Source organism: Ranitomeya variabilis, chromosome 1 (assembly GCF_051348905.1).
Source record: "Ranitomeya variabilis isolate aRanVar5 chromosome 1, aRanVar5.hap1, whole genome shotgun sequence".
NCBI lineage: Eukaryota > Metazoa > Chordata > Amphibia > Anura > Dendrobatidae > Ranitomeya > Ranitomeya variabilis.
The window spans coordinates 373,491,210-373,515,106 of record NC_135232.1 but is presented as its reverse complement, the minus strand read 5'-3'; the positions used below and the strand labels follow the sequence as shown (position 1 = coordinate 373,515,106).

General features: G+C 42.6%; 1 protein-coding gene across 1 annotated transcript in view; it reads left to right on the top strand.

The window, feature by feature from the left end:
• The window catches only part of LOC143795583 (uncharacterized), a 100,298-nt gene extending 88,514 nt beyond the window's left edge, over nt 1–11,784 (top strand). Inside the window, exons 2-5 of the mRNA XM_077281015.1 lie at nt 9,922–9,993; nt 10,093–10,306; nt 10,400–10,559; nt 10,671–11,784. Of these exons, the coding sequence (XP_077137130.1) occupies nt 9,922–9,993; nt 10,093–10,306; nt 10,400–10,559; nt 10,671–11,688 (1,464 nt within the window). The 3' untranslated portion in view covers nt 11,689–11,784. The remainder of the gene's footprint in view (nt 1–9,921; nt 9,994–10,092; nt 10,307–10,399; nt 10,560–10,670) is intronic.
• The last annotated feature ends 12,113 nt before the right edge of the window (nt 11,785–23,897 follow it).

Below are 23,897 nucleotides of genomic sequence, written 5' to 3'. Positions count from 1 at the left end.
GGGCTTTTGGATCTAGGTAAGGTGGTGGGATTATGTCACAACTTTTTCCCTTTCCCATGATCCATTTGGAAGTGTCTGGATCATACTTCCAATTCTCCTCTTTAGCTGTTTTTGAGACCTCTATCATACAATGTATGATTTCTTCCCACCCATTATCTTTGATAATTCCACCTCGTTCTTTACTCAGTCTTTCCCATTCTGTACTGAACATAAGTGCTTCTGAAATTCCCAATTTTCCTCTCACTCTTCTAATCTGACTTCTGACTGCCTTTCCACATCTTTCCTGTATGATATCTGCTGCTTCCACTTGTCCTAAGACGGTTTTGGTCTGTTTATTTCTCATTTTAGCTATTTCTACCCCAGGTGACGTTTGGACAATCACTGTGGTGATGTCTCGTTGCCTTCTCTCCTAGGGAGCTAAAATATCCTTTCAATATTTGCTATTTCTACCCCAGGTGACGTTTGGACAACCACTTCCTCTGTTGGTGGCGTCTCGTTGCCTTCTCTCCTAGGGAGCTAAAATATTGAAGGGCTTGTCTGCTCTGTTTCTTCTAATATGCAGGACGTACTTAAGTGCTATTATGCACACAGACCCAGCAACACCATACAGATCACAAAACTTTCTGTGTCAGTTAGCATACTTGTCCCAGGCTCATGAAAACCGCGTCCTGGGCTCATTCTATCACACCTTATCCAGGGAATGTAGAAACAAGTTCTATAGGAGAGTCAAGCATGGGCGGAGGTCTCCCAGAAGGACGCAACCACATGACCCAGTTAGGCTGACTTCACCAATAACCTTGTTCTAACAATCGTGGCTTATTGTTCTACGTACTTCTATTCTTCTTTCACAACATGTCACAACCTTCACACTGCTCACACACTGTTCACACACTGTTCACACACTGCCAGGGACTAGACTCATAAATCTATACAATATGGTAACCCGAGTTCTATAGGTATCTACTCACTACTAGACTAACCCAGCATGACACGGCTCATAGAGATCTTTCGGATAATACAGGGCAGATAAAAGAGAACTAATAATGTCTCTTACCTGGCCAGGTTTTTTTCATTTGCCGTCCATTATCCCAGATCTCCGTTGTCCGTATCCGCAGGTAAATCTTGAGTAAATACTCTCACCTCGGGTCCCTGTTCGGGCGCCAGAAATGTTGAGTCCTTATCCGTCCCTGGCTTTCTGATGTAGAGAGATCCAAGTAATAACACACAGCACAAGAGATGTGTATTCATATGCAGGGATCGCCCAGGAGCTCGCCTCTGACTCACTGGGACTCACCCCTCCTTTTTATATAGCAAAGAGATAAGCATTTACAGACATGCGTACAAGCGCTCATATTCTCTAACAAAGAGTATCTATTCTACTGATAACGTTCACTTCTGGAATGTAAGTTACAATATCACAAAGGAATGCGTCCATAAAAGGAAATGTCTATTTTGCTCAAGTCTTCCTCATATTAAGCCAGACGTCTCTGAAAAGGAAGACAAAATGGATTCTTCAATCTGATCTCCACAAATGGGAACAAAAGAAAAGAGTATATAGCATTGAATGCATACTGGTCAGATTGTTCAATGAATGAATTAGATAAATGCATCTCTACTGCTGTTATACGTTTACCCTATAATTATATATTTCCTTTATTGTAAGTGTGAATTGTGCCAAAGACAACAATATTACATGGCTTTAAAGTTTATGTTGAGAGAACTAGGTGTGTGTAAATAGTATTCGATTGACAGTTTATTAATATATGTGAGTGGCGCTGAAGATAGTTTATTAACTCATATAAATGAACAAGATATATATACTGTAATATTTCCCTTTTCTTTCTCTTTCTTTTATTTCCTTTCTCCCATGCCTTTAGTTTATTTCTCTCCCTCTCTTAATTTTGAAAACCAACTCTAGGTGCAATACATAATGTAGGAAGTAAATAGTGGTTGATACCAAAGTAAGAATTAGCTATGTAGATACACATGTTGGGTTATTGGCAAGAAATGACAATAGTATGGAAGTATCAGAAATGCAAATAGTAGCTGATTTAAATGTGAAATATTACCATGATACATGTAGAACTGTTTGCGTGTTTGCGTGGGTTTCCTCCGGGTGCTCCAGTTTCCTCCCACATTCCAGAGACATACTGATAGGGAATTTAGATTGTGAGCCCCATTGGGGACAGCAATGATAATGTGTGCAAACTGTAATGCGCTGCGGAATATGTTAGCACTATATAAAAATAAAGATTATTATTATTATTATAACTGTTTAATCAGACAAAGATTATTGTATAGAACAAGGGAAAAAAAAGCAAAACAAAACCTGTTTTTAGTGATGATTGTGAATGAGAAATAATTAGATCTCAAACTTATTTTTGCTGTATTAGGAAAAAGGCAAATCAGAATGCAACACAAGTAGAAGGTAGTAAAGAAAATTGTTATGTTCATTAATGATCAAATTACTATTCGGCTTGAACATGAATAATGGATTGCATGGTGACATTATGTTTCTACAAACCTATGACCTACATATCTATAAGATACACTCATATGGAGTAAATGTTTTGTAGTGAAGAAGAAAAGGGTTATTGTAAGAAAAAATGACTGACCTACATGTTTTCTCAAACACCGGTATGCCCTATTTTGAGTTGCATAAGGCCTCTTTCACACTTCCGTTTTTTGCCATCCGTCGCAATCCGTCGTTTTGGTATAAAAGTGGATCCTGCAAATGTGCCCACAGGATGCGTTTTTTTGCCATAGACTTTTATTGACGACGGATTGCGACGGATGGCCACATGTCGTATGCGTCGTGCAATGGATGCGTTGTGTTTTTGCTGACCGTCGTGATGAAAAAACATTCAAGGGAACGTTTTTTCGTCCATCGGATCAGCCATTTCCGACCGCGCATGCGAGGCTGGAACTCCGCCCCCTCCTCCCCAGACTTCAGAATGGGCAGCGGATGCGTCGTAAAACTGCATCCGCTGCCCATGTTGTGCACAATTTTGCACAACGTCCATCGGTACGTCGGGCCGACGGAAATGTGAAAGAGGCCTTAGTCAATCGGAGACTACATTTAGGAAAGATGCGTAATGGATTAAGTGTGTAACTAAGTCCAGCAAAGACTATAGTTTGTATAGCCCTCACGTGTAGAAATTGATGTACTCTAGGTGAAATGTAGGATGTGTTGTCCATAGCAATTATTATTCCAGTTTTTCCCAAGCTGCTGTGTACAAATAAAAATGAAAACTCAATGATTATTTTAAGGGCTCATACTCATCTGTGAGAAAAATGGACTAGCGCAGTCCGTTAAAAAATCGGATTGCACTCTGACCAATGTTAATCTGTGAGTTACAGCTCATATATGATTTTTTTTCTCAGCTGAAATCGGACTGAGAAAAAAATTGCAGCATGCTACGATTTGCAACGTATATCGGCCGAGACTCGCCAATGCAAGTCAATGGGTGTGATAAAAAAATCGGATGGCACATCCATGTCCTTTGAAAAGCCAGCAATTCAGCAGGAAAGCTGATGGCTGGGGGCAGATGTTTCTAGCCTGGGAAGGGGGAAATACCCATGGAGCTTCCCAAGCTATTAATATCAGCTCACAGCTGTATACTTAGCCTCTACTGGGTATTAAAATGGGGGACCCACCAAAAAATGGCATAGGGTCCCCCTATAATTAATAACCAGCAAAGGCTAGGCAGACAGCTGCGGTCTGAAATTAATAGCCTTGGAAGGGGCCATGGATATTGCCCCCCGCAGGCTAAAAACATCAGCTTTCAGTCACCCCAGAAAAGGTGCATCTTTAAGATGAGCCAATTCTGGCACCTTGACATGTCACACGATTTTGGCTCATCGCAAGGCTTGAATAAAATTATGTGACTTTTGGCAGTCTCATGCCTGTTCTGACAAAGAAGGTGGAGCTGCGATGAGTGTGCAGCAACCCCTGCATGTCAAATTCATGAAGAGAGGCTGCAATCTTTACACCTCAAATCTTACTTCAGTCCCCAACTGGAGTATGATTAGTGGTGAGACGCACATGATGGCGCATGCTGCTTTTCAGGTGTGCCTGAGCCATTAAAAAGCTCATGCCTCTTAATGAATCAGGAGCATCTGATTTCACTCTGCCCCCTCATTAAGACCGTCCCATTAGTGTACAGCAAATGTGCCCCCACAATAAGTTACGGCTTGTGAGCACTGTTGTGCAGCTTCAGTGGCTTTGTTTTCCACATCTGTCTACCATATCTGCAAAGCCTGTGCTGCTTCACTCTGTGCTGCTTTTTCCATGCTGCGTATAGCTAATACATTTCCTATATCTAAAGTCTCATTTCAATGTTTGCTTTTCATGGATAGAGTATGCACCCATTAAATTCTATGCCGCCATCTGTGTGTCCCTGTTTCTTGCAATGTGTCAGGAAAAAAAACACCACAGAGAAAAGTCTATTTTTGATCTGAGTCAGGGACCAAAATTATGCTATATCCATACATCCATGTGTCTTGGTCCAAGCAAGGGCCACGGTGCATGGACTGTATGCGAGTATCCTGACTTGAAGTTGATAGCCTGATATATGTCCAGGAGCCTTTCACGTTCGATCAGGAGACAGACCGTAACATTTGGATTGGTGAATATGGTATTAACTATAAAAGTCTATGGGTCTGTGAAAATCATAGACAGCACATGATTAACATTGTAAAGGATGCAAGAAGCATTATAATTTATTTATCCAAACAAAGAGTAAACTGGACATTATTTGGCTCACATGGCTTTATTTGGCTCATGTGAGCCGAAGCGTCACTACGCTGTGTGGGCCAAAAAAATTCCACTTTACTCCTTTGGTAAATATTGGAGTGCTGTCTTCCTTATTTTTACTTCTACATTTTTGGCAAGTAACAGATAATTTGCTGGGGAGGCCTGTGCACTATCTATCTATCTATCTATCTATCTATCTATCTATCTATCTATCTATGTACATTGTAGGCATTGTATTATTAAGAATTAAGTAGTGAGGCTCTGGTAGAATTCTCTATATTTTTCTTGACAGGTTAGATTCATGAAGATCACGATGCTATATCCTACATTGTGTGATGTCTCCTGTCAATGTCCTACTGTCCTTGAACTAAAGAAAGCCCTCATATGATCTGCCAGGAGTTGAGTCATTGTCGTATCTCTGGAGAATTTTTATTTCCTCTGACATACATTTGTCTGGTTCTTGTGGCATATTTAGTGACAGTACTTGCATACAGTAGCATGTGACCAGGGCTCTCAGCATCACAATGTACTACTCATCAGAAGTGTCACATAGTCAGAACAAGTTAATTTAACATAGGAGAGGTACAGGCTGTAATAGTGTCAGCCTCTGGAGAGAGTGCTGTCATGCAGTGTCTTCTCTGCTGTTGTCCCAGCTGTTGTTTTCCTATGCAGAGATGTGAGCTGACAGGATGCAGGCTTTATTAATACTCCCTTTTCCAGATGGACTTGCCACGTTGTGGTACATGAATCTTGGGATCCAGAGAATAGGTTAAACTGATTTGATAAAACTGTGATCTGGATTTCCTGTCTTCATTCTTTTTTTTTTTTTTTAACATTAAGATGTGTGCACCTTATCTACATGCTAGGAGCAGTCAATTGTCCTAAATCACCAGAGCTTGGACGAGAAAATAGAGCCAGAATAATTTACTTGGGTGAATAATATACATTGAATAAGTATTATTATTTTACTTGATTTATGGTAACTACTCACACTTCTAGACTCATGTTCTTAAAAAACCAAACCATAAGACATTTTTGGGATAGCATTAGTCTAAATGGCATAAACAGCTCTGGCAAAAATTAAGAGACTACTGCAAAATTTTCAGTTTCTCTGATTTTTCTCTTTCTAGGTATATTTTTGAGAAAAATGTAAATTGTTCTTTTAGTGTATAAACCACTGACAACATGTCTCCAAATTTCCAAGCAATACATTTTTTTTTTCTGAAAAGGAGAAATGATCAAAATTAAAAAAAACCAGTGCTTTCAGACCTCAAATAATGCAAAGAAAACAAACAAGTTCATAATCATTTAGAAACAACAATACTAATGTTATAACTCAGGGAGAGTTCAGAAATCAATGTTTTGTGGAATAACCATGATTTTTAATCACAGCTTTCATGCGTCTTGGCATGCTTTCCACCAGTGTTTCACACTGCTTCTGGCGCAAAAATTTAGGCAGTTCTTCTATGTTTGATGGCTTGTGGCTATCCATCATCCTCTTGATTACATTCCAGAGGTTTTCAATGGGGTTCAGGTCTTTAGATTGGGCTGCCCATGACAGGGTTTTGATGTGGTGGTCTCTTAATTTTTGCCAGAGCTGCAGGTCAGAGGAGTCTTGTTCTGATGCATCAGAACACAATGGCATCTGGCTTCAACCAATATTCTACTTACTTCTAGGGTAATTAAATCAATTTTGCAATATCAAGGATATTGAGCTTTTGCCACTACTTTCCAGATAATTATCTTGAATACTTGAACCCTGGGGAAAAAGATTTTATTGCATCAGAGCTTTAAAAGCTATGGACATCTATCGCATGGGTAAGGCTACTTTCACACTAGCGTTAACTGCATTACGTTTCAAAACGTCTTTTTTCAGAAAAAACGCATCCAGCAAAACTTTTTGCTGGATGCGTTTTTTCCCCATAGACTTGTATTGGCGACGTATGGCGACGGATTGGCATACGTCGTGTACGTTTTACGACGGATGCGTCGAAATTTGGCGACACGTCGTCTCAAAAAAACGTAGATTGTAGCGTTTTTTGTCTCCGCCTAAAAAACGTGTCGCGACGCATCCTGCGGCATACGTCGTTGGCTGCAATGGAAGCCTATGAGCGACGGATGCGTCGGGACACGTCGTACGACGCAATGCAGCGCTGCAATACGTTTTTTTTACACTGAGCATGCTCAGAAGCTGGATTTTGTTGCCAATTGGCCAGACACCCCCAAATCTATATAAACCTGGCCTGGGCCTTCAACCCCACATATGCCTGCAAGACCCATGAGAAGACTTCCAGCAAGAGCTAGCCAGCCACAAGACCCCAGCGTGACACAGGAGCCAGCCACAGGAAGGAGCCAGCCACAGGACTCCAGCCACAAGACCACAGCCTGACACAGGAGCCAGCCACAGGAAGGAGCCAGCCACGGGACTCCAGCCACAAGACTCCAGCCACCATAGAGCCAGTGTGAGTATTGCAATTTTTGTGTGCATCTGTGTGCCTGTGCATTTGTGTGTGTATATGAGGTACTGACTACAGAAAGAGCTTAAAACCTGAAGAGAACCTGAGGCCTGCCATCGTCCTGCACCAGCCAGTGCCATGCTAGAGTCCAGATGCAGCCTGATTCCAGCCACTGTGAAGACCTGCTGCTTCAGCCAAAGGATTGTCAGCCTTTTGTATGTGTGTGTGTGTGTATGCGTCTTCTGATTGGGTTCACCTTTCTGCCTTTGTTGTACATATGTGTATTTGCCTAAAGCTATGTGCGTGCATGTGTGTATTTTTGTACGGCTGTGTGCTTTTGTATCATGTGCCTGCACCATATTATGCCTTTGCCAATTTTATGCCTGTTCATGTGGGAGGGTATGTGTCCATGTGCAGGATTGCATCAGGATGTGGTCAGGATTTTCCATCAGTATTTGTACGCCAAAACTAGGAGTGGGTGATCAAAGCAAAAGTATGCCTTTTTTCGTATTATACTTTACCTAATTTTTACACTCCTGGTTTTGGCTTTACAAATACTGATGGAAAATCCTGACCAAATTCTGAGGCGATCCTGAATGTGGACACATACCATGCATGTTTTTTGTGTGCGTCTTGTTGATTGCATGTGCATTTGTCCATGCTGTAATAGGTTATTTGCCTTTTTCTGATGTATTGACTGTATAGTGGTCTGTGCAGCATGTGGTTTTATTTTTTTTTTTTTTTTTTAAAAATCTGATGTGTTTTTTAAAAAAGTCTAGCGGTCTGCAGCTTGTGGTTTGAATGTGTGAGTGTGGGTTTTTTCTATTTAATAAAAGTGTTGATTTTTTTTAAATTACAGTTATAACCTTTTGCAGTTGAAGTACTTGTATTTAAAATAAAGAGCATGTCAGCTCCTAATTGTGATTTAAAAAAAAAAAGAGTGAAAAAAAAAATTATAATAAAATGTTTATTAAAAAAAATGTCCGTAGTATTATTTCATAAAGGTAAATTTAAAACTGGTGTATGTACCAATGGTTACACATGCAATACAGGGTTGGTTGAGGGCTAATTTTTTTAATAAAGGTTAACCTGTATTTTTTTTTTTTTTTTTTTTTTTTTGGGGGGGGGGGGGGGGAGGTTATTTATTTTACATAAAATGTGTCAAATATATTTTTTCTTGGTGTTAACATTAAAAATTTTTATTTTATGGGACATGGAAATTAATGGTATATCGTGCCACTTTTTTTGGGGGGGTTTTGGTGTTCACCTGTATGAACATTTCTGACATCATTTTAGTAGGGTGTTTATCATTGAGCATTACCTAGTTCAGGGGGTGGTCTAACTATAGATCCATTATACATATTAACAGATAAACCAGGACCGCTGCCCACCAGGACACAGCCGCTGCCCACCAGGACACAGCTAAAGTGCTAGAAGTAAGTTTTGAAGACCCCAAATCTGCTACTTCAATGTGTAGAGCAGATTGCAAGTGTCTTTTAACTTACAGAGCCACCAGGACCACAGCCACCGGCTATCCCACCAGGACCACAGCCACCGGCTATCCCACCAGGACCACATTTTCTATTCTTTAAAAGTAAGTTTTGAAGACCCCAAATCTGCTACTGCAATGTGTAGAGCAGATTGCAAGTGTCTTTTAACTTACAGAGCCACCAGGACCACAGCCACCGGCTATCCCACCAGGACCACAGCCACCGGCTATCCCACCAGGACCACAGCCACCGGCTATCCCACCAGGACCACAGCCACCGGCTATCCACCAGGACCACATTTTCTATTCTTTAAAAGTAAGTTTTGAAGACCCCAAATCTGCTACTGCAATGTGTAGAGCAGATTGCAAGTGTCTTTTTAACTTACAGAGCCACCAGGACCACAGCCACCGGCTATCCCACCAGGACCACAGCCACCGGCTATCCCACCAGGACCACAGCCACCGGCTATCCCACCAGGACCACAGCCACCGGCTATCCACCAGGACCACATTTTCTATTCTTTAAAAGTAAGTTTTGAAGACCCCAAATCTGCTACTGCAATGTGTAGAGCAGATTGCAAGTGTCTTTTTAACTTACAGAGCCACCAGGACCACAGCCACCGGCTATCCCACCAGGACCACAGCCACCGGCTATCCCACCAGGACCACAGCCACCGGCTATCCACCAGGACCACATTTTCTATTCTTTAAAAGTAAGTTTTGAAGACCCCAAATCTGCTACTGCAATGTGTAGAGCAGATTGCAAGTGTCTTTTTAACTTAGAGCCACCAGGACCACAGCCACCGGCTATCCCACCAGGACCACAGCCACCGGCTATCCCACCAGGACCACAGCCACCGGCTATCCCACCAGGACCACAGCCACCGGCCTTTGTACATCAACAATGTCCTCTTCTGACAGCCCTCCTCCACAGCAACAGCGTTTATCGGTAAATTAACACAAAACATTTTTTTTTTTTTAAATTTCTTTAAATTACATTTTTATGGATAACTACATGCATAAATTATGTTTCAACAGGAAGCTGAATCAGATGAGGAGCTGTCAGAAGGGGGCGAGACGGGTGGAGAGATGCAAGTGGAGGAGGAACCAAGTGTAAGTATTGGTGAAACAGTTGCTTTGCACATCACACTGCACCATACACAAAACAGATTACTAAACACCTGCCTACCTTAACTGAGAATTTGTTTCCTTTATTTCAGGCTGCTGCTGCCGCTGAAGGCTCTCCCAGACAGTCCCAGAGTCGGCGGACTCGTCGCCGCGGTCGGCCATCAGTGAGTTTTTTTTTTTTTGGGGGAGGGGGATTCTATTGGTACTTTAGTATTTCAGTGTACTAATTTGTTTGTTTTCCTTTTTTTTTTTTTTTGACACAGGCTTCACAGCGTGCTCCCGCAGAAGAGGAGGATGATGATGATGACATTGATGTAGACTGTCTCATCGAGGAGGTTCGTGAGCGGGAGCCGCTGTGGAACATGGCTGACCGCAGGCATGCAGATACCGGTGTCACCCGTCGGCTCTGGGACGAAGTGTGTCGCACCCTGTTTCCAAGGCGGGAGAGCCTTCATCCTCAGCAGCAGAGCAAACTAGGTAAGTATTCACTTTCCAGTGATGTTTTGAGCTGACTGTAATGTATTGCATTTACCAATTTTTTGTTTTTTCTTTTGATTCTTGTCTTCACAGTTGGAAAGGTTAGGAAGCGGTGGCGGTCACTGAGGGATCGCTTTAAGAGGGAATTCAATGATGAGATGAAGGCCCCGAGTGGCTCTGCAGGAAGGAAGAGGAGCAGATATAAATATGGCCAGGCCCTCTCCTTCCTGAGGCGAACCATGCTAAGCAGAGTGTAAGTATTCTACAGCCCAATTATAACCATGTTAACCTGTCTACTTAGTTTGCTTTCAGTCAGGGCTTTTTCATTCCAATGTATTAATTTCTTTTGTTTTTTCTTTCACAGCACCTTCTCCAGCCACCGGGCGCCTGCATCTTCCTCTGCGCCCTCTGGAGCGATCCCTCCTGAGTCCGCCACTGAGGGCCACGTCGGTAGGCCCCACACCTCTGTCCCCTCCTCTGACCCCTCTGTCCTCTCCTCTGACCCCTCTGTCCCCTCCACTTCATCCGCCCCAAGCAGTGGAGCATTATTGCAGGCTTCATTGCTCGCATCTGATGCTGAACAGTTAGCGTTCCCTTTACCCCACCCCTCTGATCCTGCCACCTCGACACCACCATTAGGTTTGTGGCGGCAGCGCCAGAGGGGTCAGGAAAGGAGCTATGCTCCTGAGTTCTTACACCTGAATGCATCCTTCCAAGGCTCTTTCAAAATTTTGGGAGAGCAAGTGACTGCTGGTTTCAACATGGTGCAATCACGCATCAGTGAAACAAGCCAGGAAACCAGCAGTCGCTTGGATAGGCTGCATTCAGCTGTAAGTCCCGATCCGGCCAACCTTTTTTTCCAATCCATGCTCATGAGCATGGAGAAGCTTTCTTTTGAGCAACAGATGCGGGTAATGAATACCTGCCATAATGCTGCACTGCAGGCCATTAATGAATCGACCCACACACCTCACCACACCTCCACTCCAATTCCACACCAGGCCCCATTTCCACACCATACCCCCCATTACCAAACCCAGCCCCAATACCCACACCAGCAGCATTACCAAACCCAGCTCCAATCCCCACACCAGCACCATTACCAAACCCCACGCCAGTCCCACTACCCTACCCAGTCACAATACCCGACCCAGTCCCCACAACAATCCCGGCCCCCAGACCAAATTACTTCCCCAATGTTTTCCTTACTGAACTTTTCTCTTCCACCTACCCCAACACCACCCCCCTCTGGTCAGCCTCTTGGTTTAACCCCCCCTTCCACTGCACCACAAACAAGTAGGGTTTCCCCACCTATCGACGTGGTCCAACCTTCCGGCCCATCCTCCTCTCATATCTCCACCCAACAATTTGAAAATTTGTAAATTGTTATTAATATAAATAATATTATAAAAAATGTTCACATTTTTCAAAAAAAAAGTTGGAAAATAAAAATATATTTTTTTTGCAAAACAAAAAAAAAAAAAAAAAATAGTTAAAATAAAATTCGGATTACAATTCTACTCTTTGTGTGTGTGTGGATTTATTAAGGTTATATAATAAAAAAAGGTTTAATAAAAACAAACACCAGACATGTAAGAGGTATAACATAATGGTTTTACTAGCAAGAAAACCACGCTTTTGGGCCTTTTTTTTTTGGGGGGGGGGCAGAAACACTTTTTTTACATAACCAAAACACATGGGAAACAGGTTACACATGGGAAACAGGTTACACAATCATGTCTTGCCACGGGATCCGCCCGACAGGTGAGACAAAATAATCGGCAAACTGGTCCCTCATCCTTGTAACTGAACTTGTAGAGCGAAACGAGCTGCTGCGGTAGTCCCACAAGGTGGTCTCCAACTCTTCATCATCCAAAGAAACGGGCTCCTTTGACAGGACAAAGTTGTGGAGCACCACACAGGCTTTAACTACCTCGTCTATAGTTGTTGTTTTCAGCTTGATAGCCGTCAGCAGAACTCGCCACTTCGCCGTCAATATGCCAAAGGAACACTCCACTACTCTTCGTGCTCTAGTAAGCCGGTAATTAAAGACCCGCTTGGTATGGTTTAAGTTCCGGCTACTGTACGGTTTCAGTAGGTGCAGCGACAGTTGAAAGGCTTCATCACCTACAAAGACATATTCCAGGGCTGGGTCATTTGTTCCTGGCAGTGGTCTGGCTGGCGGAAAATCGTAGCTCTCTCCATAAAGGCAACGACCCATCGGAGAGTTTTTAAACACTTGCGAATCGTTGGACCGTCCATACGCTCCAATGTCCACGGCAAGGAACCTGCAGTTGGCGTCTGCAATAGCCATAAGGACGATGGAGAAATACTTCTTATAATTATAATACTCCGATCCTGTTCCTGCCGGTTTCGCAATCCTTATATGTTTCCCGTCAACTGCACCCACACAATTAGGGAAATTGCAAATTTGCTGAAACTCTTCTGCACTTCGCAACCAGATTTCCATGGATGGTTGGGGGATATACTCTGGTTGCAAAGTGGTCCAAACAGCCCGACAAGTGTCCTTCACTATTCCAGAGATAGTTGAAATGCCCAGCCTGAACTGATAATGGAGCGAAGTCATAGATTCACCCGTAGCTAGGAAACTGTATAAAAAAAAAAATTAAAAATGTTAGAAAATATTGCACAGACAAACAATTTTTAATATGGCACTGTTAATTTTTTTTTTAAGGACAGGACACCCAATGAAACCAGCATGAAACCGGTGTTAAAAAACAGTGGAATGTCCGCCAAGAAAACCCAAACTACATGCTGCAGAAAATAGTGCGCAATATGTCAGCGCAGTATTGTCTGCAGCATGTAATATAACATTCAAAATGACCAATGACAGAAAAAAAGCAGTTGCATGTCATCAAACCCAAAAAACCCAAAAAAAAACCAAAAAAAACTGCAGAACATGCAACGCAATATTTCAGCGCAGTATTTTCTGCAGTCTGTTATCTAACATTCAATAGCAGCAATGACATTTAAATAAAGCAGTTGAATGTCCGCCAAGAAAACCCAAACTACATGCTGCAGAAAATAGTGCGCAATATGTCAGCGCAGTATTGTCTGCAGCATGTAATATAACATTCAAAATGACCAATGACAGAAAAAAAGCAGTTGCATGTCATCAAACCCAAAAAACCCAAAAAAAAAAAAAAAAAAACTGCAGAACATGCAACGCAATATTTCAGCGCAGTATTTTCTGCAGTCTGTTATCTAACATTCAATAGCAGCAATGACATTTAAATAAAGCAGTTGAATGTCCGCCAAGAAAACCCAAACTACATGCTGCAGAAAATAGTGCGCAATATGTCAGCGCAGTATTGTCTGCAGCATGTAATATAACATTCAAAATGACCAATGACAGAAAAAAAGCAGTTGCATGTCATCAAACCCAAAAAACCCAAAAAAAAAAAAAAAAAAACTGCAGAACATGCAACGCAATTTTTCAGCGCAGTATTTTCTGCAGTCTGTTATCTAACATTCAATAGCAGCAATGACATTTAAATAAAGCAGTTGAATGTCCGCCAAGAAAACCCAAACTACATGCTGCAGAAAATAGTGCGCAATATGTCAGCGCAGTATTGTCTGCAGCATGTAATATAACATTCAAAATGACCAATGACAGAAAAAAAGCAGTTGCATGTCATCAAACCCAAAAAACCCAAAAAAAAAACAAAAAAAACTGCAGAACATGCAATGCAATTTTTCAGCGCAGTATTTTCTGCAGTCTGTTATCTAACATTCAATAGCAGCAATGACATTTAAATAAAGCAGTTGAATGTCCGCCAAGAAAACCCAAACTACATGCTGCAGAAAATAGTGCGCAATATGTCAGCGCAGTATTATCTGCAGCATGTAATATAACATTCAATATCAGCAATGAAATAAAAAAAAGAGGCTTACCGCAGGGTCACCATCAGCCGCTCCGCCGGTGTGATGGCAAGCCTCATCCTTGTATCCTGTCTTCGGATGACATCCTCCAGTTTTGCAAGCAAAAAATCGAAATGTTCCATCCTCATCCGCACATAGTTGTGGAATTTGTGTGGATTGTGCCGCAACTCCAGGTACAGAGTGGACTGGACACCCCGGGTCATCCGTAGTTGATTAATAGGATGAATCCACATTCGTCTTCGTCTCCGTTGCTGCAGAAGCATCCTACGCCTTTCCGCTGCCGCCTCCTTCTCCCGCACTATGATATCCAGGCGATTTGTCTCAAAGATAACGTCGGTAACCAAACTAGCAATCCTCCCAAGAACACCTTCCATCGCTGCCACAAAACTAAACCCACAAAGATGGGCTGTAAATACAGTACTATATAGTTTTTCAAATTTTCCAGTAGCCAATCAAATTTTGGGAGCCTCCCCTTTTAAAAACGGATCCGTCGGAAAAACGGATACAACGGATGGTAAAACGGATACAACGTATGCAACGCATCCAGTATTTTCGACGGAAACGTTTAGCGGATTTGCGACGGATCCGTCGAAATGCTGGATGCGTGGCATACGTTTGTCACCGTTTTTCACTTTTTTGACGCATCCGTTTTTTCGGCCAAAAAACGGATTTGCGACGTAATGCAGTTAACGCTAGTGTGAAACTAGCCTAAGGAGAAAACGTGTTTTTTTTTTTTTAATGTTAGTGGTTACCTCTAGTTAAAACATTGCAATAACCTTCAGGGTGGAATTTTCATGCTTTTTTCCCATTTTTTTTTCAACCCTGTGATATACAGCTTACAACTTGCTCCTAGTTTTAGATTTTACATTTGTGGTGTGTCCCTACTAGTAATGCATGCTGGATGTGAGGTCTGTGTGACCAGGGTGCTGCTGTGCTCTCTACCATGTTTTCTCCGAAAATAAGACACGGTCTTATATTATTTTTTGCTCCTAAAGATGGGTTAGAGCCTATCTTTAGGGAATGTATTATTTGTTTTCCATGAACAAGAATCCAAATTTATTCTTGAACAAAAACATTTATTCAAATATAACCATGTCATCACACACACAATGCACATACACATGCATACATATAGATCGCCCCCATGGGGCCATGGGGTACCGGGTCCTGTGGTTCACAGGGGGATGTCACGGTGGCTGACCCAGTCTGTGACCCTGGGACGTCCGTGTAAAAGGGAAAGGTCTTTAAAGGGATAAAGTTTGTGTTCGTGATGCCACATGTGGTATTCGGTCAGGGTGACCTATGCTACTTTAAGGGGTCCGCTGGGGTGATGTTATGGCAGTTAGATGGTATACCTTCCCACAGGTGAAGTATGTCCCCAGGGCTTCCCGGTGTGTAGATGGTGGATGGTGTGAGGCGCAGAGAAGAACGAGTACACAAGGTTGCAGTCTCTTTATCTTTACTGAAGACTTCAGCATCCACAGTCCAGAGCACCAGATCTCAGGGCAGGCAGAGTCTGGCCGGTTTGGAGGCAAGTCCAGAGTCCCCTTGTCCAGGTGGAAATGAAAGCCTTCCTCTAGCGCCGTGGTGTTGTAGTCCCTTACTGCTAAGCTTCTCATAAGGTCCTCACAACTGTTGTAGATGTTCTGTCTTTCTCTGTCCCCCAGATAGGATAGGACAAACACGTATGACTGGTGGCTTGAGGCAGTTTATAGGGACTCTAGCATGCCCCAGCCTCTAAGGGGTGCCACCGTGCCTCCTGGGTTTAGGGGCGGACAGGTAACTTGCAATTAGCTGTTCTGCCGGTCTCTGGAGAAAAGCATAAAGGTCATTACTCCCTCGGTGTTCTGGCTACCGGGATCCTGCGTCTCAGAAGGAGGCAGCCTGTACAGGGCTGGTCCCCTTCTGGTATCCTCTCCTTTGCTTCCTCTCCTTTACACGCTCGCTGCAATACAATTCTGCCTTCTGAATGTCTCTTTCTGGGAGCTGCAGCTCTGAGGGCATGCACAGCTCTTTGGACCCTCTGTCCACCTCAGACTACTGTCTGGAATGTTCTCAACTTTCCCTATAGACTTCCAGTTATATATATATGGGGAGTGACCTAATAAATAGGAGCAGAAGATCCCCTTGGTGGTCTGGAGTGTGAAATGTGCTGCATGTTTGTGATACCTGGATGCAGTTGTCCTTTTTTGCCTCGAAACATAGCATCACTCTCCCCGAGAGGAAAGCAATACCACTGCGATGACCAGGACCCTGGGGCGCCTGTTATGATCTGGTGACTTTGGAGCCGCATGAACTTTCTCTGGAGTAGGTGGAAACTGTACTGACCGCAAAACCTGAACTAACACCGCAACTAGAAGTAGCCGTGGGGTGTGCCTAACAAACCCTAGACACCTCGACACAGCCGGAGGACTAAATACCCCTACAGATAGAAATAGGAATACTACCTTGCCTCAGAGCAGAACCCCAAAGGATAGGCAGCCCCCCATGAATATTGACTGTGAGTAGGAGAGGAAAGACACACGCAGGCAGAAAACAGGATTCAGCAAAAGAGGCCACTCTAGCTAAATAGGGAAGGATAGGACAGAATACTAAGTGGTCAGTATTAAAACCCTTCCAAAAATATCCACAGCAGATAATACAAAAAGTTCCACAATCTAACTAAAGACATGGAATGTATATCTGCCACTCCAGAGAATCCAACAAGACTGAGAAAATACTGACACAATCTAAGCTGGACAAAAAACACTGAATAGCACAGAATTATTAAGCACACAGCATGTGTGCCACAGAAACAAAACCAGACACTTATCTTTGCTGATTTGGCAGAAGGCAGAAGGAACCAAACCAGCACCAAAACCTCCCAACAACCATGGACAACTGGCAAGGACTAATGAATCCTGCACGCCTAAATACCCCAGTCAGAACTGCAATCAGCAGATACACCTGACCAGGACTGCAACTCAGGGGCAACTGCATTACCACCTACAACCACCGGAGGGAGCCCAAAAGCAGAATTCACAACAGGCGCCGCACATACGCACACACACATGCACATACGCTGCACATGCAGTATATACCAACCTGTCTCCTCTTCAGATCCTCTAGATTCGTGCAGTTAAATGCCCTGATGTCACCAAAGGTCCTTAAGCAGTCTTAACATAAGAATAGAAATGCTGGTGGCCCCTAAGTGATTTGGAGCCTCCCTACTTCTCCCAAACTGGGCCCATTATACCAGCCGCTCTTTTCTTCAGTGCCTCTAGACTTCTGCAGTTTAAGGACTTCTGATGACACTGCCCCCCACTCCTCCCAAATGCCAATCCTGACTTTAATAAGGCTTATTTTTGGAAAAGGGTTTATATTGTAAGCTGTAACAGGGTAAATGGCCCCGTATGTGAGGGGAGATATGTGTCGCAAAGGTTATCCTGCGTGATGTAAAAGCCATGAGTTTTCCTCCAGCATGATAGTTTTCCTAGGGCCTGGCATTCATGTGAGTAGGTAAGAGACGGGCGGGATGCCTACTCACCATATCTCCACCTCAAGGGTGTGGCTGGGATGTTTAAATGTCCAGCCAGTGTTTTTTTTCCTGTCTGTGTTATGTGGAGGAGAGGAAGCTTTCAGACCTTGAGCTCCTGCCAGAGCTGTCATATGTGTGTCCCAGAGGTGCAGGGTGGGACTTCATATGAACTTTTTATTTTCATTTGAGCCGGATAGGCTGTTTTTCTGTTACAAGTTAGGATTTTTGGATTATGAAGAAATGAACCACCCAGAGACTTTAACCACTCGTGTGCCTGTGTCTACCTTGAGGAGCAGCTAAGAGAACCGACCTTCCACAAAGCATACTACAAAAATCCGGTAAAATCACTCTAGGGCTTATTTTCGGTGAGTTCGGAGGCTCTCATATATCAGTACAGGATCATTTTTTATTGATTTACCTGGCTGTAGTTTGTAGCAGGTAATGTGCGTTCCTTACTATCTCCCCTCCTAACAACTTGCTTTCATATCTCTCCTCTCTTATTTGTTTTGTGTAATTTCCCCCCTCTCCCTGCTGCTATCTCTAAAGATACCGTCACACTCAGCAACTTTGCAAAGAGAATGACAACAATCCGTGACGTTGCAGCGTCCTGGATAGCGATCTCGTTGTGTTTGACACGCAGCAGCGATCTGGATCCCGCTGTGCCATCGCTGGTTGGAGCTAGAAGTCCAGAACTTTATTTCCTCGCCAGGTTGGCGTGTATCGTCATGTTTGACATCAAAAGCAACGACGCCAGCAACAAGCATAGGGGGCGTCGCAGTGTCTCCTTGTAGCCAGTCAGTACACTCCGGCTGTTTGGCATGGAGCTAACAACCAGCGAGAACGATAAGTGAGTCGCCGTTAATTCACTGGATCGCTCCTGCATCGTTCTGCAGTTGCTGTGTTTGACGTCTCTACAGCGACCTAAACAGCGACGCTCCAGCGATCTAGTTTAGGTCGGCTCGTTGTCTATATCGCCGCAGCGTCGCTGAGTGTGACGGTACTCTAAGGCTACTTTCACACTAGTCCGTCGGTACCGGCGGACAGTGTGTTAAGTAGCACAATGGGGGCAGCAGATGCAGTCTTACGACGCATCCGCTGCCCAGTGTGATGAGCGGGGAGAAAGGGGCGGAGTTTCGGCTGCGCATGCGCGGTTGAAAATGGCGGACTCGACGCACAAAAAAAGTTACATGGAACTTTTTTGTGCCGACGGTCCGCCAAAACACGACGCATCCGTCGCACGACGGATGCGACGTGTGGCCATACGTCGCAATGCGTCGCTAATGTAATGGCTATGGGGAAAAAACGCATCCTGCAGACAACTTTGCAGGATGCGTTTTTTCTCCTAAACAACGCATTGCGACGTATTCCAAACGACGCTAGTGTGAAAGTAGCCTAACATTGTGAAAAGAAAAGGGGTAAAGCAGAAAGAGTTGGCACATCCCAAAGCAGAGCACTGGTGGATTTGTGTCAGATTTTGCAGATCAGATAGTCAACGGAATATGGATTGGGCAAATCATGAGAAAATATGCACCAATTGTGCAATTCCTACATTACTCAACACACATATAAACATAAAAGACATATTTCAGATTTGCTCTGGTTTAACCCTAAACCTTGGCATAAATACACATGCTCATATAAAATCAGCACTGCAGATACATTTATGCATATTTCTAGTTGGATGTTTCAGGGTATGTGCACACGTTCAGTAACCGGCAGCGCTTTGGATGCAGCACATGACCCTGCGTCTAAAATGCTGCCGGCTATTGAACACAGGTGAATCCACAAATATTCACTAAACCGTGTAGATTCACCGCATCTAATACATTGTACGGGTGACATTTTTCTAGCAGAGAAACGAGTCATGAGATAAATAGACATGCTGCGGTCTGGAAAGACACGCCGCATGTCCATCTCTGCGGGTGAGCCGCAGGTGTCTGTGGATGCATAGTGGGCAAGGGATTTCTTGAAATCCTATCCACTATGCTGTAACATCAGGACACTGCAGGTTGGCCGCTGCGCAAGTTCACAACGTCAAAACCGCAGCGTTTATTGATCGTGTGCACGTACCCTTACACAAAGTGTAGATGAGATTAGATAAAATCTCATAAATGCTGCTGATACACTAACATACTGTAGATTTTACACCCTGGAGAATTCAGATGAAAAATGCATCAAAAAACCCTTCCAGAAAAGTACCCATCATAATTTTTGGCCAAATAGTTTTCACTTTTTGAATCAGATCCTTTGATTGAGGAAGTCACGCACAGTTAGGTGACCTGTAACAAGGCACACACATATGAAAGTGGAACAAGATAAGTAGAAACTATAAACAGTGTTTCTCAACTTTTTATGAAAATTTTCACTGTAAAATATGTTATAGTGGAGTTTTCCTTTAAAATAATTGTAAAAGAAAATTATATACTCATAAATTTGAGGAAAGGGAACGCCATAAAAAAATAATTGTACTAGGAGTTTTTACTTGCAAAGAAACAATAATCGTCTACTGGAATGAAAGAATGTACCGTAGTTGTATCGGCTTTTGTTTTTAAAGCATTCTGTACTGCTACTGAGCCACAAACTTAATTAGGGTGGCTGGCAAACTTGTTAAATTAGGATGCATTCTTACTCCAGTAGAACTGCTTATTATAAGTGGAACGGATCTACACTCATTCAGCCATAACTCTTTTTTAGATAGTGCAAAGAGGTAATTAAATGTGGAATTGATGAGCTATCAATGAACTTCGAGCTCAGTATGTAAGAAACCAGACTATTTATTCAGGATTTGTTCCTGTTTTCTATTATTAAATTGTTTTCATGACAGAGCACAGTAGAAATGACGTATAGGTCTATTCCAGAAGGGGAATATTTAGATTACTATGTTCTAAAAAAAAGGCAGGTCTGTGAAATGATTCTACAATTAAGAGAAGATGGTTTAAAAAGCAGTGGGAAAATGTCCCTGTCTCATTTAACGCATAAAAAATACTTTTAAACTATCATTTAGTATAGCAAATAGTCAGATAGTAGGAAAATTAACAAATCCATTATCACTTATTATCAATTATACAATATAAATTTTGAGAATATTTAAGTAAAACAGGCTAGAGCACAGCAAATGAATTTCGAGAATGATTAAAATTGAAAATGCAGATGTATAGCGATAGCTTCACACTTTATTTGGACATTTTATCGAGAACAGGGATGGGGAACCTCTGAACTGCAGGGATGTCCTTTCCTCTGGCAGATTCTCGGGGACTGACTTGTTTGGGCTGCCAGCTATTTAATTCCTCCTTGTACTGTCAGCACGCTAATGCAGTGTTCAGTACTGAATGCTATGGCTCATGCAATGAAGAATTACATCCTGATACTGGCCAGTGCCAGTGGACGTTCTTTCTGGGTGTACATGCTCCAGCCCCATTGTATCCTGCGTGATGTACATGCTGCAGCCCCAATGTCTTCTATGTAAATATTTATGCTTCACTGTATAATATGTTATGTATATGCTCCAGTCCCAGGGTATCTTATGTAATGTATATAAGGTATGATGAGGAAAGAAGTGTGCTGTATAAATTTGGATCACCACGTAAAATACAGTGTAACTTTATTAAACAAAACAATCACATACATTATTAAAAACATTTAAGAAGCCAAATCTGTTATAAAGTCATTAATCCACCGGGTGTGTCGGTAATAGGACTAACATCCCTTCTCCATTATCCACTACAAGGTTTTACTATGTGTGATGTTAAGGTGGAGGAAGAGTAGAAGAGGCCACTTGATGCAGCGCTTGCCATGCCATGCGCTTTCTTATCTTCATCTACAAGGCGTACCGCTGTGCGGCTGCAAAGAAGGGAGTCGAGTAGCATGTACAGTAACAGATGTTGTCTGTTATCTTTGGATAGGAGGAGACAACGTTTTTTCAGTAGAGCTTTCTGTAACACTAGCACCTAACCCACGTACACGTTGAACACCAAGGCTATTCCCCCTTCCAGCATGACGTCTCTTTTTGCCATTCATGTTTTATGTACCCTTCCCCTCTTTTAACCAGCTGTTTCACTACCTTAGGCCCACACCTGTCACTAAATGAATTATCACTATTTATTTTCTGATATATTGTGCCTGAACAAAACTATTAGCCCTATTGATTTTGATTAGCAAATGGGGCCTCCTGGCTGAACCCCAATATTAGGCATATCAATTGTGATTAGCAAATGGGGCCTCCTGAGTCATGACTGCAACACATTATTAGCCCAAATTATTTTGAGCAGGAAATGTGGACGATCTGCACAACACTATTAGCCCTATTGATTTTGATTAGCAAATGGGGCCTCCTGATTCCTGATTGCAGCACAGTTTTAGCTCAAATAATTGGAATAGCAAATGGTGCCTCCTGGCTGAACCCCAATATTAGGCCTAATGATTTTGATTAACAAATGGGGCCTCCTGATTCCTGACTGCAACACAGTTTTAGCCCAAACGATTTGGGTTAGCAAATGGGGCTCCTGACTGCAACACCATTTTAACCCAAATGATTTGGATTAGCAAATGGGGCTTCCTGACTGCAATACAGTTTTAGCCCAAACGATTTGGATTAGCAAATGGAGCCTCTTGGCTGATCATCATTATTAGGCCTATTAATTTTGATTAGCATATGGGGCCTCCTGATTCCTGACCACAACACTGTTTTAGCTCAAGCAATTTGGATTAGTAAATAGGGACTACTGCCTGCACAACACTATTAGCACAAACTAGTTAAATGCTGGAAGATTGATTTCACACAGGACAGGATCCTATCTAACTAAATGACAATTTCACTTCCAGCAGGAGCAGCCTCTCTGTGCTGTTACACTGAGAAAATGACACCAACAAAACAACATGTTCGCTTCTTATATGGAGAGGGACATGTGACTTCAGCAGCTAATTACAGAAGCCCTTATGTCATGACGTTGTGGATGTTTTCTGCGCCTTGATTGGCTGCTGGAATGTACACCCATTAAGTTATTAAAAAAAAAATCACTCACCGCCACTCTTCTGACCTATACACACCTCCTCCCGTCATAAAACACATACCCCCAGCTCATCATACAACACCACTATCCTAGACAAAGTCAAAACAAAAGCTTTAGTGTAAATGATATTATTTAACGATCTGTGACTGAATTTTGACGCCTTGAGGAAAAATTCTAGGGAAACTGAACATGAATTCGTTTGTGCTTTGTTCGTGCTGAATTAGAGATTGGTGAATGTTTTCCAACAATGTTCGCTCATCTCTAACTATTACAACTAGTTACTTTATACCCAGGAGCTCTATACTGTATATGCTATCAGTGTACAAGTAATACATTGATCGCCAATTGCCAGTGACATTATACACAGGAGCTCTGCATATAGTATTTACTGTATAGTGTAAGTGCACAGGTATTATAGTGACTTACCAGTGGCATCTGTAGTTGAAGTAATTCATGTTCACTTTTCTTCTTCATTGTGCGTAGAGCACTATAACTTCTTCAGGACTCGTCTCTGCACAAAATAATACATAGACATCTACAGCACATTTCCTACGTTTCCCCCAACTTCTACCCTGCACCAGATGAAGAAAAAAATCTACATAGTGCCGCCCTGCACAGTAACAGAACCTCCTTTTTGTCCCCTGTATGGAAAACAGTATCCTCAAAAGTAAAATATATTACAGAGGTAATCACGTCCCCTAATTGGATCCTACAGTTATTAGGTCCCCCACTTGCAACCATAAACTAATACTCTATATTCCTCATTCTGGCCTCCATTTAGTAATTATTTTATCCATCCTGGCCCCCCTTCTGTAAAAATGTCCCTAATCCTGGGCCCCTTTATCTAATACTGTTCACCATTCCTGGCCCCATTATTTAATAATGTCCCCCACTCTGGCAAAATATGTTCTCTCATCTATGTCCCTCATCCTGGGCCTATATTTTTCGGGTAGCCAATTAGATAAAATTACAAAGTATGTGATTGTAAATAAATATGAAATCATTTGGTAACTAAAAAATCTTTAATAGAGAAATGGTTGGTACTATGGTGGCACAGAAAAGATGGGTGCACCGTGCACACACTGCACAATATTTTTATAGACAACAATACGAGATAAAAACGCAATCTAAAAGAAATATAGCACAGGGACCAATATACTTA